Source organism: Alnus glutinosa, chromosome 6 (assembly GCF_958979055.1).
Source record: "Alnus glutinosa chromosome 6, dhAlnGlut1.1, whole genome shotgun sequence".
Taxonomy (NCBI): Eukaryota; Viridiplantae; Streptophyta; class Magnoliopsida; order Fagales; family Betulaceae; genus Alnus; species Alnus glutinosa.
The window spans coordinates 187,788-202,085 of record NC_084891.1 but is presented as its reverse complement, the minus strand read 5'-3'; the positions used below and the strand labels follow the sequence as shown (position 1 = coordinate 202,085).

General features: G+C 36.1%; 1 protein-coding gene across 2 annotated transcripts in view; it reads left to right on the top strand.

The window, feature by feature from the left end:
• The first annotated feature begins 711 nt into the window (after nucleotides 1-711).
• LOC133870619 (uncharacterized) overlaps nucleotides 712-14,298 on the top strand; it is a 30,686-nt gene continuing 17,099 nt past the window's right edge. Inside the window, exons 1-21 of one of the 2 annotated variants that reach the window (XM_062307782.1) lie at nucleotides 712-918; nucleotides 1,754-1,877; nucleotides 1,992-2,050; nucleotides 3,655-3,756; nucleotides 3,874-4,042; nucleotides 4,188-4,286; nucleotides 5,296-5,445; nucleotides 6,371-6,410; nucleotides 6,628-6,685; nucleotides 6,806-6,888; nucleotides 7,137-7,235; nucleotides 7,364-7,479; nucleotides 7,573-7,691; nucleotides 8,443-8,513; nucleotides 8,651-8,756; nucleotides 9,183-9,322; nucleotides 9,439-9,597; nucleotides 9,681-9,784; nucleotides 9,997-10,172; nucleotides 12,811-13,000; nucleotides 13,497-13,596. In XM_062307782.1, the coding sequence (XP_062163766.1) occupies nucleotides 3,696-3,756; nucleotides 3,874-4,042; nucleotides 4,188-4,286; nucleotides 5,296-5,445; nucleotides 6,371-6,410; nucleotides 6,628-6,685; nucleotides 6,806-6,888; nucleotides 7,137-7,235; nucleotides 7,364-7,479; nucleotides 7,573-7,691; nucleotides 8,443-8,513; nucleotides 8,651-8,756; nucleotides 9,183-9,322; nucleotides 9,439-9,597; nucleotides 9,681-9,784; nucleotides 9,997-10,172; nucleotides 12,811-13,000; nucleotides 13,497-13,596 (2,040 nt within the window). In that variant the 5' untranslated portion in view covers nucleotides 712-918; nucleotides 1,754-1,877; nucleotides 1,992-2,050; nucleotides 3,655-3,695. Of the gene's footprint in view, nucleotides 919-1,753; nucleotides 1,878-1,991; nucleotides 2,055-3,654; nucleotides 3,757-3,873; nucleotides 4,043-4,187; nucleotides 4,287-5,295; nucleotides 5,446-6,370; nucleotides 6,411-6,627; nucleotides 6,686-6,805; nucleotides 6,889-7,136; nucleotides 7,236-7,363; nucleotides 7,480-7,572; nucleotides 7,692-8,442; nucleotides 8,514-8,650; nucleotides 8,757-9,182; nucleotides 9,323-9,438; nucleotides 9,598-9,680; nucleotides 9,785-9,996; nucleotides 10,173-12,810; nucleotides 13,001-13,496; nucleotides 13,597-14,298 lie in introns of both variants that reach the window. The other variant, XM_062307781.1, reaches the window with a different exon arrangement.

The window sequence follows — 14,298 nt, the reverse complement described above, 5'->3', positions numbered from 1 at the left end:
TGGATATTTTTTTTTTGAGTAATGCTATATGTCATACTCATGTCCCTCTAAAAATGAGGTGGCTTTTAAAATCATAATTGAGCTTGTGATTGATCAAAATTGAATTTTGATCACATGGTGATTTTAAAAGCCATATCATTTTTAGAGGGACACAAGAGGGACATGGATATGACGTTTAGAATTACTCTTTTTATTTATTTTTTCTTCAATAAGGAATGATAAAATGATAGTTAGGACTGCTATGTTAATATTAACATAAATAATTATAGAAGTCTTTTATGTATTACTTTTTAAAATTATAATTTGATCAAAATTTTATAATGATCAATCACAAACCTAACAGTGATTTTAAAAGTTATATTATTTTTTTAGGTATACAAGAATGATACAAGAGAGACTTTTAACATTATTTATATTAACATCGCATTGAAAATAATTGTGGGATAAAAATGTAATTTATAGTATTATTAAAAAAAAAAAGGTTTGAAAACGTGAAAAATAATTATTTTCAAAAAATTACAATTTAAAAGGTTGATCTAAAATTCTGCCAGCATTTCTAAAAATAAAAATTTCAATAGGCAGCAAACAATTTTTTGGCATGCCAGCACTACATCAGCGTATATGACGTCGAATTCCCTAAATAAAATATTTTCGCTTCCTATTTTATTCGTTAGAAAAAGAATAAAACAAAAAATTTCATTTTTATTACACAGCCAAGAAGCGGTAGGCGCTTAGTTGATGAATTTTCAGTTCTTTTGGACACTTGATACGCTTCTTCTTCGAGGAGACAAATTCTGGTCGTTGGTCCCTTGAAAGAAGATGAAGAGGATGGATTTTGATGGGAGATCTAGTGCTGCGTTTGCGTTCATCCAATTCAAGTTGTTCCATCTGCAACTCATCGTCTTTACTCTTTTACTGGTAAAAAGATCGAAGCCTCTCTCTCTCTCTCTCTCACGAAACCAACCCTAACCCACAATCTGTCTCTCTGTCTATTATGCTTTCGATTCGTTCCGTTTATTTTCTTATTTATTATCTTCTTTGTTAGTCAACTTAAAAAACGCTCAATTAAGCTTGATGATGAGGAACTTTGCGTGATTGCTTGCTTGAATTTAGCTAACGGTTACTGATGGGTGAGAGTAGATAAAGAATGGGCTGGGTTAGTGAAAATAAATCTTCATTAATTTCTTTATCTTTTTGTTTTTGTTTTCATTTGTTGGGGGTTTTTGATGCTGAGGAAAGATTAAGTTTGCATACTTGAGCCCTCAATGTCTATAAAAAATTTGTGTTAGTTAAACAATTAATTTCTATTGAGCTAGATGGTCAAAATTATGTGTCTTTATAATGTATTCTTGCCTATGTATTTGTTTTCTCATTTGTTCCTTTTACTCCTAAAAGATAAATCTAAGTTTATGTTGATTGATTGCATTTCACGAGGAGCTGAAGGAACAATTGATGGAGCTTACTTTCGGACGTATGCCATATCTGTTGATTATTTTTTAGGGCCTATTCTTCGCTCCAATTTTGTTGATTTTTTTTTTTCTTTTATTTTCTTGGTATGGAAGAAATTGAATTCAGTATATGAACAAAGGTGTTGTTCAATAAGCGTTCTGACATCCGTAGCCCAAAATGGTGTGCTTTAAAGGCGATATCTTCACTGTATTTTATTGACTCCTTGAGACTGGAATTTAACTTTATGATTTATATAATCTGGAGGGCCATATAATATGCTGACCTATGTGGTGATGCGTACTAGTTCTTAGCAGCCGGGTCTCTTGGATCTACCCCTGGAACTCATAGAAGTGGCAGGTCATCAGTGTTCTCTTTATTTAATCTCAAGGAGAAGAGTAGATTCTGGAGCGAGTCTGTTCTACGCGGAGGTATTTTCACATATTGTTCATTTGAATTTGTACATGTTCCTTTTTTTTTTTTTTTTTTTTCATATTACTGAGCAGTGGTCTTTCTTTGGTGTCTTTGTTGTAATGTGATGTCAGATTTTGATGATTTGGAATCTTTGAGCCCTGGCAAAATGGGAGCTCTCAATTACACCAAGGCAGGTAGTTTTATGTCTCTTTCGTCAATATTTCTCTAAACTTCTTTATTACTTTTATAAGTTTGAAGTGCTTGTAATAATTATTTGTTCTTCTTGCAAAACTACTTTGTAAAATCAGTTTTAGATCACGCCCTATCAAGATGGTTCTCTAGTTATTTTCTTGCTCATTAGGCTCAAGAGTTTTTTTGGGGTCATCAGAGATAGCCGGGTTGCTTGGTACTATTGTAGAACTAAATATGCAGGAACTTTAACAGCACCCCACCAAAGAAGAAAAGAAGAACAAATGCCCCAAAATAGAAAAAAAGAAAAACAAATAGAGATAGGACACGGGTGACCGACACAACAAATTATGAAAGTTCAGAAAAGGGACACAACAATTTATGTATCTCCTAATGTCTTAATTGTTTAATCAAAATTTAAGATTCAAGAAATGATGGGGTTTGAAAATTCAAAATTTCAGATTCATTCTTCTTTGCTCCTTGCTCTGTGGTCTTCCTTTCTCTCACTTTCTACATGTTGACCAATCTTCTGAGAGTTGAAAAGATGATTTGATGAGAATTGGTACTTCATTGGATTTTCCTTTCTCTTGTTTTTTTTGAACCATTAAATCTCTTAATGACTTAAAAGTACCAACTCTACATGTTAAATTTGATTGATATGCTTTGAAAAGATTCCTTGCTATGTTAAAAGTCAAAATGAACAATTCTACAGAGTAAATAGCTGCAGAAGTCATTGCTGTGTCAGATGTCTTTGCTGCATCCTGTGACTGTCCTCTGGGTATCTCAGCCGTGGTCGGAAATAATGATACAAAAAATTTAATAGCAGCACATACAGAGTCATATGTGTCGTTGTCCAGAATATGTTGTCACTTTTTTTAGCATGTCTGTGCTTAATAATAGCAAGGAGGTTGAATGCCTTCTTTATCTTCGCCTTGTGACAATCTCCACCCCACTTTCCCCAACTAAAAAAGAAGAAGAATGCCAAAAAAAAAAAATAATGGCAAAGAGCAATGCAGTTCTGGACTTATTTAGCAAATAGCTGTTTAATCAGGCATTTTCTGATTCTTTTCTTTTTTTGTTTTCATATATCTGAAAAAAATTCCATGTGTCAATTTCAGAGTCAATGCTTTTGCATCTGTCCGAATGTATTTGAAATTTTCTTATAGAAAGCAAGTGTTAAATGATTCATTGATTATTCTTAGTTTGGTGTGTATAGTTCTATGCTCCAATAATGGATTTGGATGGAATTATGGAGATTCTGATATCTTTGTGCTAGAAAATTGAATTTTTCAAACCAACTGATTAATGTTCGAAGGTTGATATTGGTTTGGTTGATGCCTAGATGAGAGATTTTTAAGTGAAGCAAAATTTTTGGTGGTGAAATTTTGATTTCCTTTTCTTCTCTGTTTCCTCTATTCATGTAAGAGGAAATAAAATGGATGCTCATGATATCTGCAGGTTATTCATTTGTTCTGCCCGTTGTTGAATAAGTCTTTGTACCCTTTAGATTACCGTTTTCCCCAAACAAAGCTATATCTCTTGCATCGATTTGAAAATGACGACTACTGAACTATTACCACTGTATTTTTGTGTGTTGTATTTCAGGTAATATTGCAAATTATCTTAAGCTTTTAGAAGTTGACTCCATGTATCTTCCAGTCCCTGTGAATTTTATTTTTATTGGATTTGAAGGGAAGGGGAACCAAGGTATATAAATGTACTGTTTATTGTATTGTTTCACTCACTGAGTTTTTGGCTTTAATTTTTGTTCGAATTGTGGTTTGATGGGATCCATAATTGTTTCTGTATGTCAATATTTTTTAGAATTCAAGCTGCACCCTGAAGAACTTGAGCGATGGTTCACGAAAATTGATCACATCTTTGAACATACACGCGTTCCACAAATTGGAGAAGTTCTCACCCCATTCTACAAAATTAGTGTAGACAAAGTGCAACATCATCATCTTCCCATTGTCAGTCACATAAACTACAAGTAATGCTTCTCTGTATGTTTATTTGCTTGTTCATTTTAGAATGTGAGCTTGGCATTGTTTCTATTTAATAGCGTCATTCTGTTTTGTAGGAGGTTATAACAATCATTATTATATAATATGATGATGATGAATGTGTCTGTGCAGTTTTTCTGTTCATGCTATACAAATGGGTGAAAAGGTTACCTCTATTTTTGAGCATGCCATCAATGTTTTTGCCCGCAAAGATAATGTGTCCGGTAACAGGTAAATCATTTGGTGATTATCTTTTTTTTTTTTATATGTCATTGCAACTCAATTCATTGCAAGCGCAGAGGGGCGCAACCCTTATACACGGGAAGTATACAAGAGAGCCCCTAAACGGGACGAGAAGAAAATAGATTTAAAAATTCTACATAAGAAAAACCATTCAAACAATGATGGGACGCTATTCAAATAAATAACATATTTACTAATAAGCAATCTTCACTAATATTAAAGAACCATTAAGGTGCTTCTTTCAACATTAAGTCCTAAATCTAACATATTATTCATTTATCAACCTTTACAAATCTCATTTCAATTCGTATTACCTCCATTTTGTTGGAAGTGGTTGCTTCTCTTCTAGATGTGCATTAGATGTACCAACATTGCCACCACGTATAGTTCTACAATTTCCAAATTCTCATTTCTGATAGAAATGGGTTGAACCTTTTTCTATTGGTGGTAAAGTAGATTGCCCATGGTTATGGTCTTCTTGTTTCAGCTGTAAACTGAAGTTTAGTTGGTGAATATTGGATTTTTTTTTTTTTTTTTTTGGTAATGCTTAAATGGATCTTAATTGTTTTGAGGGTACTGGGAATCATTTGTTTGGATTGCCAATTGCCATTTCCCTTGCTTGACACATGTATAGTCTTTTTGGGTGCTTTCATCAATAATAATGCCTTGCTGTTTTTGCTTGTATGGGTTCTGCTCAGATCTTTTCGACTAGATTGTGTTTGCATGTTCTGTTTGGCTAGCTCCATGAAAACCTTCTTTAGTTAATTGCTTTAGGGGACGTTGCATATCCGCATAGTGACTGTTCTATGTGAACTTAATTTCTGCAATCAAATGGCATATTTGGTTATGATGAGTAACTTCTTCCTACTACATATTCTTTTTTGTTCATTATTTACAATCACTAGAATTTGAACTCACATAATTCATACATGCCATGTGTGTCCGACTTTTTTCTCCTTCACTACATTTAGTAACTCTCTTTGTTCATTGCTTATAGGGATGACGAGGGTGCTCTTTGGCAAGTTGATGTGGATATGATTGATGTTCTTTTCACTAGCCTCGTTGAGTATCTTCAGCTTGAAAATGCATATAACATTTTCATTTTGAATCCTAAGCTTGATCTAAAAAGAGCTAAATATGGATACCGGTGAGTATGTTAGTAAGCATATTTGTTTTTTCTTTTATTAAGACTGTTTGGTTTGGCGTATGTTCTCTTATGAAAAATGTTTTCCATTTTTTTCTTGTGTTTTATGCAACTGAAAATAGTTGGTCAAAAGAAAAACTTTTCATGGTCAATTGAATATTATACCCAATGAGGTAGAAAAAGGCATACGTTTTGATGAAGTAGAAACCGTGTCTTGGACCAAGGTTGTACCCTTTCCCCACCTTCCTCTGACACCCCTCTTGTGCCACCACCACCAACTCCTCCAAACTCCTCTATGTTGCCAACATCACCTCGTAGATAATCCTGAACAACAGCTAGGCACCATAAAATCCTTTACCCTAGCAGAGTAATAAGAGATAATTCATTAATTGACCATCTTTTTGGCACATGCCAACCGAGGTATTATATTTTTCTAATCTGTTGGCAGAATCTTCGGATTTCGTATCTTTCTTTTTGTCTTAATATGTACGATAGTGGGACCTACTTAACTTGTAAAGACACTCACGCAATTTCTTTATCATGCTTAATGTTTTAATATGTTTTGGATACCGCCTCATTCTTTCTGTAGTTTATTTATTTATTAATTTTAGCTTGAATTCAGTTTAGATTTTATTTTCTTTTTCTTTTTAAATGTTGCTATCTGTATGATGTATTGATGTTAAGTTTTTCTAATCTGTTGGCGTAATCTTCGGATTTCGTATCTTTCTTTTTGTCTTAATGCGTACGATAATGGGACCTACTTAACTTGTAAAGACACTCAGTGCAATTTCTTTATCATTCTTAATGTTTTAGTATGTTTTGGATACCATCTCATTTTTCTGTAGTTTATTTATATATTTATTAATTTTAGCTTGAATTCGGTTTAGTTTTTAAATCTTGTTTTTTTTGTTCTTTTTAAATGTTGCAGAAGAGGTTTATCTCAGTCAGAAATAGATTTTCTGAAAGAGGTAGTTTCTTTGTTGGCTTTTCATTTCCCTTGCCATTCCTCAACTATGTGTTACAATTTTTCAGGTTCTTCATTGTTCATTCAACATATATATGGTCTGCCTCTAGTTAGTATGCTAGGTTTAATGTATTTCTAGCTGGATAATTGTTGCTACAAAATTTTCCGCTGCATTCATTCTATTTATGGAGCTGGTGCTGACAAGAATTTTTATTGTACAGAACAAGGATTTGCAAACAAAAATTCTTCAGTCAGGAAATATCCCAGAAACTGTGCTTGGTATGAAAAGTTTCCTTTCTAATTTCTTCCATTTTAGTTGTCTGGAAATTCTGGAATTTCCTGTTCATTTACTAGTACATTCTTCAAGTTGAATCATTCTAAACGTCAAATGATCCACAGCTCTTGATAAGATTAAGAGACCTTTGTATGAGAAGCATCCAATGGCAAGGTTTGCCTGGACAATAACTGAAGATACCGACACGGTTAGTATAATTTCTTCAACTGTTAAAAATAGTGAATATTTTTTTTTTTTTGTTTCCTGAGAAGTAGAAAATTCAATTCAATGTGCATGTCTGGATATGTCAAAATTTCCTGGTAAAATTAGTAATATGCTTCCTTCGAAAATTTCCAACCATAAACTTCTTGCAAGTTTTATTGTAATTTTAGAGCCTCCCTCTTTTCAATCTATTGTACGGTTTAGATGCTAGTGGGTTTCATTTACAATTTTCAGGTGGAATGGTACAATGTTTGCCAAGATGCGCTGAATAATGTTGAGAGGTTGTATCAAGGGAAGGACACCACAGATATTATCCAGAGCAAAGTTTTACAGGTATATAGTCTTCTTTCTGTGTGTGTGTGTGTTTGTGGATATTATGTGTACCAATGAAGTTTTGTAGTAGAAAGCCTTTTAAAGGTCAATTCTCTTACTAATCATTTTCAATTTTCCATTATCTCAAGTTATTGAAAGGGAAGAATGAAGATATGAAGCTTTCTTTTGAAAAGGGATTAAAATCTGGGGATTTTGGTGATTTTCATGTAGAATGTCTCACAGATACATGGATTGGAAAAGACAGGTTCAACCTCTCTCTCTCTAACACACACAAACTAACAAGTGACAAATAGATAATTGGGACACTGATGCATAATATTCATACATACTGCATCAGGTGGGCATTTATTGATCTAAGTGCAGGTCCTTTCTCATGGGGACCTGCTGTTGGTGGAGAAGGTGTGCGCACAGAATTAAGTTTACCAAATGTGGCGAAAACGATTGGTGCAGTTTCAGGTACTGCTGATACCTCTCTCATCAATGCTCATTCATTTGTATGTACTGATGTGCACTGTGCTGTGACAGCATTTTCCAGTTTTTTAAATGTTTTCATTTTTATATTTTCGTGGGTTCCCCAGTTATAGTGATGATGGAGTGGGTTTGATGGTAGAGATAGAGAGGACCTTAGTAGAATTAAAGGATTTATTCTTTAAGACTTTTCTTTGGGCTGCTGCCTCAGATTGTAGTTTTTCGAATATTAATGCTGTTTTAGATCTGTTATTTGCTACTTGTTAGGCCTCTTTCTTTTATACTTCTTGTGTACTTGGGTTGCACCTTTGCGCTTTTTAATGAATTTGCGATTACTTATAAAAAAAAAAAGAATGTTCTGAGCGAAAACTAAAGATGTCCTTTGGCAGCCTCAAACATTGTAATATAAGTTGACTTATGTGATTTGCATAGCCGTAAGGGTATTGGGCATTTTCTTGTGTGTATTTTAAATATTAAATACTTATAAAAAAAATTTAAATATTAAATCTTGCATGCTGTTCTTCCGTTGTAGTGGTGCTTAAGTAGCTAGACGATTAGTTGTTATCTATGTTTTTTAATTTCACTTGGACCCATTATAGACTCATGTCAAACAGTGAGGACTTGGGGATACATTATGTTGGCCTTTTAAGCATCGACTCAAGTGTATAGTTGGATAATGCATTGTTGAGTTCTTTAGTTTCTGCTCATAATTAATTATGACTTTTCTTGTGGCATGCAGAAATTTCTGAAGATGAAGCTGAAGATCGATTGCAAGATGCTATTCAGGAAAAGTTTGCCGTATTTGGTGATGTATGTGCATTAGGGTGAATATAAATATTGATTAAATATGTTAGGTTTCCAGTTCTTGCATTGCACGTTAGTAATTTACAAGAATTGTGAGGCTTCTGTTGTCGTGTTTTAATTGATTGTACATTCAAATGTTGCAGAAAGAACATCAGGCCATTGATATTCTTCTTGCTGAGATTGATATATATGAGCTTTTTGCTTTTAAACATTGCAAGGGAAGAAAGGTTAAGCTTGCTCTTTGTGAAGGTAATCTTGTTCTTTGTGGTAGCAAGTTTGGTTGGATTGTTAGTTTTATTTAATTTTTCATTTCGTTTCCTTTTTTTTGGGGGGGGCGCTGGACAACCTTGTTTAATTTACTTATGATGGACTTGCTTCATCGTTTGTGAAGAGGAACTCTGTTCTCATTCTTTTTCAATGCAATTTTATTTTTTGTAGAGATAAAAGGTATAATCGTGCTTTATTTTGATATCTCTGATATATAACATCTGGGAACGACAAAGGCTTGTTTTTCTGTTACTTTAATTTTCAAAACACTATTTGATATCCTTTTTGATATAATGTTTTTGTTTTATAAATATAATAATTATGATCTGACATGTTTGGTTTCTTTCTAAATTTTTTGCTTGAAATGTGGTTTGTGGATCATACATCTTTTAATGTTTATGAATTCAGAACTTGATGAGAGAATGCGGGATTTGAAAAATGAGCTTCAGTCTTTTGAAGGTGAAGGATATGAGGAAAGTCATAAGATAAAGGCCATAGAGGCATTAAAACGAATGGAGAGCTGGAATTTGTTCAGTGATACTCATGAGGTATGCCTGTTCGTCTGTCTCTGACGGCTTGTGTTGTTTTTCTTCTTGTGATGATTGTGCATTTTCAATAATAGAAATCAATTTCTATCAGCATTAATTATTTTGTTTCTGTGCAGGAGTTCCAAAACTACACAGTTGCACGGGATACTTTTCTTGCACATCTAGGTGCAACATTGTGGGGATCTATGAGACACATTATAACACCTTCCATTTCTGATGGTGCTTTCCATCATTATGAGAAGATATCCTTTCAGTTGTTTTTTATCACGCAGGAGGTATGATGTATGTTAGTAGATTCAAACAAGCTTCAATGAAATTGAAATTTTATTTTATCCTTACCCTGATTCTTTTGTTGCAGAAAGTTAGAAACGTTAAGCAATTGCCTGTGGATCTCGAAGCTATCAAGGATGGACTTTCCTCTTTGTTATTACCTTCTCAGAAAGCTATGATCAGTGAGCACATGTATGCATCTGTCAATGGTGTTTGATTTCTTTAGTTTGTGTTTTAAAAAGTTCATTTGCTTTAGATTGTATATTTACGCGTTGTGAGCTCATATGCAGATTTTTTTTGTTTTTTGTTTTTGTTGTCTTTTTCCTTTTAGTGATTAGGTGCTGGACTTGTTACTCCTTTCCACTTTTATATGTCTGCTTTATTGATGTGGACAAGGTTTGTAGGTTACCTCTATCTGAGGAGCCTGCTTTGGCAATGGCCTTTTCAGTTGCACGAAGAGCAGCAGCTGTCCCCCTATTGCTTGTTAATGGAACATATCGGAAAACAATACGTACCTATCTTGATTCTTCCATTCTCCAGTATCAGTTGCAGAGGCTGAATGATCATGGTTCTCTTAAAGGTTCTCTCTGCTGCCTTGAAATGCTCATCTGGTCTTGAAACTTGATTAAGTATAGGGTTGGATTGTCTCATTGATGAACATATATCTTTTCTTTCCGTAATTATATCATGGAACCTACCAAACTTGACCATCCTGTTTATTTTGTGCAACCTGGAATATTCTGTCTAAATTTGTATAAGATTCTACAAATAGGTGGAAAATGTGAGCCAAACATCTCTTTTTCTTCCACCCCTTAATCAAGAACCTCTATATCTTCGTAGATGATCATACAATTCAAATATAATGGAATGTGGAAAGTTTTGGGCTTAAAAGCAAGGTGAGTTGCCCAGCAATGGGCTGGATGTTTAAGAGGGCTATGGCAGTTTTTAGTAGGGGACAGATTTGGGTTGGGTCCAAGCGTTTGGGCTCCAAGGCCTCTTCTAAGCCTTCTGACATAGCTCCCGGGTCAGTTGGAGATCCGGGTTTGGTGTCTTCGACGTTTGTTGGTGAAGGTCTATCTGTTGTCTTGCTGGTGGCTTTGTACTCTCCGTCTCTCATCGATGGTGGATCTGCTTCGGGTTCGACGATGGTTTCCTCTGCTCCGGGTCTGGATCTCGTTGTCTCTGTTGTGCCGGCGTGTTCTGATCGCTTCGTTGGTGGGACCATTCCGGTTGCCTCTGCCTTGGTGAGGCCCTTTGCCGTTGGGTGTGTTTCCGATCTAGTAGTCGATTCTCCTTCTGCCGAGTTGGCTGTGTCGAAGGTTGCGGTTTAGTTTTCACGGGAGTTCGAGATTCTTGTAGTCTCACGGTTTGAGTTTCCCCCCTGCAGACACTGGATGTACTGTCTTCATTATCGCTAGATGCTTCTCACAGGTCTAAGGGGCCTTCTCCGGCACCGTTAAGCACTGTTGTTGGGTTTGGTTCTTTCGGTGGTGCTTGCTTGGCCCCTCAGCTCAGACTTGAGGGGTCTTCTCAGCCCATCTTCGCCCCTTCACAGGTTTACTTAGGAGTGGCTGAGTTGGGAGAGAGGTTCCACTCTTCTGTTTCAGTGTCGTTAGTATCTAAGCCTTTCTAGAAATACTACCGGAAGGCTAGAGAAGGCAGGTCAAGGCATTTGGATGAGTATTTAGTTACAAAGTCTATGACAGCAATGAGGATGCCTGTCAGTTTTTCAGCCAAGGAAGCAGTTGCAGTACTTCCAGTGATGGAACTTGCGGGAATGGTAGATTCCATGAAGGGTTTTGTTAAGCCATCTACTTCGATGAAGGGCTTCCTTCGGCAGGGGTTTCTCAACTCGATCCCGGCTGTGAAAGCTTTAACTCCGAAAGTAAAGGATGTTGGGGTGGTAGGGATTCCCTCCCCTTGGGTTGTTTTGTCACTCCAACTATTGGAAAGGGTGATGATTCCAGGGTGAATGGTTTGTCCCAATCTCAGAAGTGGCCAATAGGTTTTGGTCCATCAGGGGAGGTGGTTGTGTGGGAGCAGGGTGATGAGATCTGGGATGGGGAGGATGGAGATTCCCCTTTCCCTTTGGGAGATGGATTGTGTTGAGGACGAAGATCCGTTCTTGGCGATTAGGGATGCTTTTAAAGAGGACTTTCTTTAGGAAGTTAAGGTTGCGCGGCCGAAGACCAAAGGCAGGAGGGCGATTTTGAATTTGGTAAGCTTCATTAATTATGGTGATGCAAGCGCATCCTCTTGGCATAGGAAAGGGAAGGCTCACGTGTTCTAGGAGGGTGTGCTTCTTGAGGGTTCGGGTTTGAGGGATTTTGGTTTTTGAGGGTTTGTTGGGTTTCTCTCTTTTTGTGGGCTGCTTCGGCTGCTCCTGTGTATGCTTCCTGTGTACTTAGGGGTACCTTATGCTTTTTCAATAAAACTTTACTTGCATAAAAAAAAAAAATATTGTTCTCTGTGCATTGTAAATGAAGATGTGGGACATTCAGGGAAAGAATCTTTGTTGATTCAAGAGGCATGGTCGACCTCATATTTTAGGGGAAATTAATAGGATAATACATGGGTTAAAAATTTCTTGGGTATGTTGAACAAAAGAAAGAAAAAATGAGGAAAAAACGAACGAAAAGAGAAAATGTTGATGGTTAATATATATTTGCACCTAGTGTGGTACTTAGTAAACGTTACACTGCTCAATAACTTTTAGATGGATCAACGTTTTACTAAATCCTCCTATTTATATGTTCTCCACATGCCCATCATGCATGTCAGATATTAAGAAAATCAGAATTCAAGAGATTTCCCATCTATAAAATGTTCAAAAGTGTAGTTTTATTATATTTTAAGAATAAACTAATCATGAGTTTATTGATTGGATGCTAAATGACATCCAGTTGATTTTTAAATTTCACACGTGATATGCATCAATGTGGATCGTAAAATGTTGATCCATTAGAAAACAATTAAGCGGTGTAACATTAACCAAGCGCTAAATTAGGTGTAAGTGTAACTTAATCCTTTGATATGTGTGTATATTACTTATAAAAAAAAATGTCTATATGTATAAATAGTTGTACACATTCTAGGAACTGCATCACATAACTTTAACCAATGAATTTTCATGCATGTTCTTGGCTGGGATAATCTTTTTGTTTTCTTGTAATATCTGAAAGAAACATTAATTAGAATTTCTTTCTTGAATAATGCAGGGTTGCATGCCCATAGCAGATCCATACTTGAAGTTCCAATATTTTGGTTCATCCATGGCGAGCCACTGTTAGTTGACAAGCATTATCAGGCAAAGGCACTTTCTGACATGGTCATTGTTGTTCAGTCAGGGGAGTCATCCTGGGAAAGCCATCTTCAGTGTAACGGGCACTCACTTTTGTGGGATTTGAGGTTAGTATTCTAGACATGTAGGCCTATTCCTCCACTACTTTCACTTTGATCTTCAACTTGAACTTGCTTTATAAAGCTTTTGTTGCAATTCATATTTGGCCACAAGCAATGTACGTTTGTGATCTTGCATAATGCGCTTTCCGATTGTGATACAATTCCCTTGCGTGCTCCTATTCATGCTCATGCTTGTATGCCGTGACTTCATGGTTGATAAATAAGGGCTTTTAAAAACTGTTTCGGGAGAATTATTTTTGAAATTACATTTGTAGAGTTTTTAAATTCCTGCGCCTTTGTTTCCTATGATTAGGGGCACTTTTGTATACTTCCAGTGTACTAGAGTTGCGTCCCTCTGTGCTTTTTAATGATATGACATTATTTATCAAAAAAAAATAAAATTGAAAAAGGACCACCAATTATGACAATTTGCATATAATGTTTTTTATGAACAAAAAGCATCATGAATCATGACAAATTTATTTGTCTCCCCCAAAATCAGGAGGCCCATAAAAGCTGCATTGGCTGCTACTTCAGAGCATCTTGCTGGTTTGCTTCCTCTTCATCTTGTCTACAGTCAAGCCCATGAAACTGCTATTGAGGTATGTCTTACGCTGTGAGGACAAAGTATACTGATGCATTGTTTTCAATTATAATTATAATCAAGGAAACACCACTACGGTCAAGTTAAGTTTCCCTCAAATGATATGATGAGGTTGTACAAGATTCTTTTATGCAGGCATTATTCTTCCATGTTCTTTGCCTAAGTCCTGCATGTTCTTTATATATAGTCTAATGAACTCCAGGAGAAGAGATGATGTCGGCATGGAATTCTGAAAACCAGAGTTTACTCAAAGACTCGATTTTCTTGTAGTAATAGCAGTTCAGTTTGACGCGATATGAAGAGAGGAAAGGAGATCTTCGTTTTGCTGAAAGGAGTTGGGGAAATTTAGTGTGAGGTGGCTGCGATTGATGGTGGAGGAGCTGATAAGGGGAGAGAATTTGAGTGATTTTTATAGGTCGTTCAGGTCTGGGGATGTAGCGTATTTGCCCACAGGCGTGCGAGTAGCCATGGGAGGTTTTTGGAGTTATCGGAGTACAGTTGAGGAGGCTGATGAAGTTTCATTGTTATACCGGAGGGACGTGAAGGAAGAGGATGGGGTAACTATTGATCAGATGAGGAAGGTGGTCAATTTTTTTGAGCCTCACGGTAAGGTTGGGAGCAGAGAAGAAAAAACTCACTGTGGTTTACTGCCGCTGTCGCGGTTGGTGGGGAATGGGCGACGGTCGTATGTGGAGTTGGT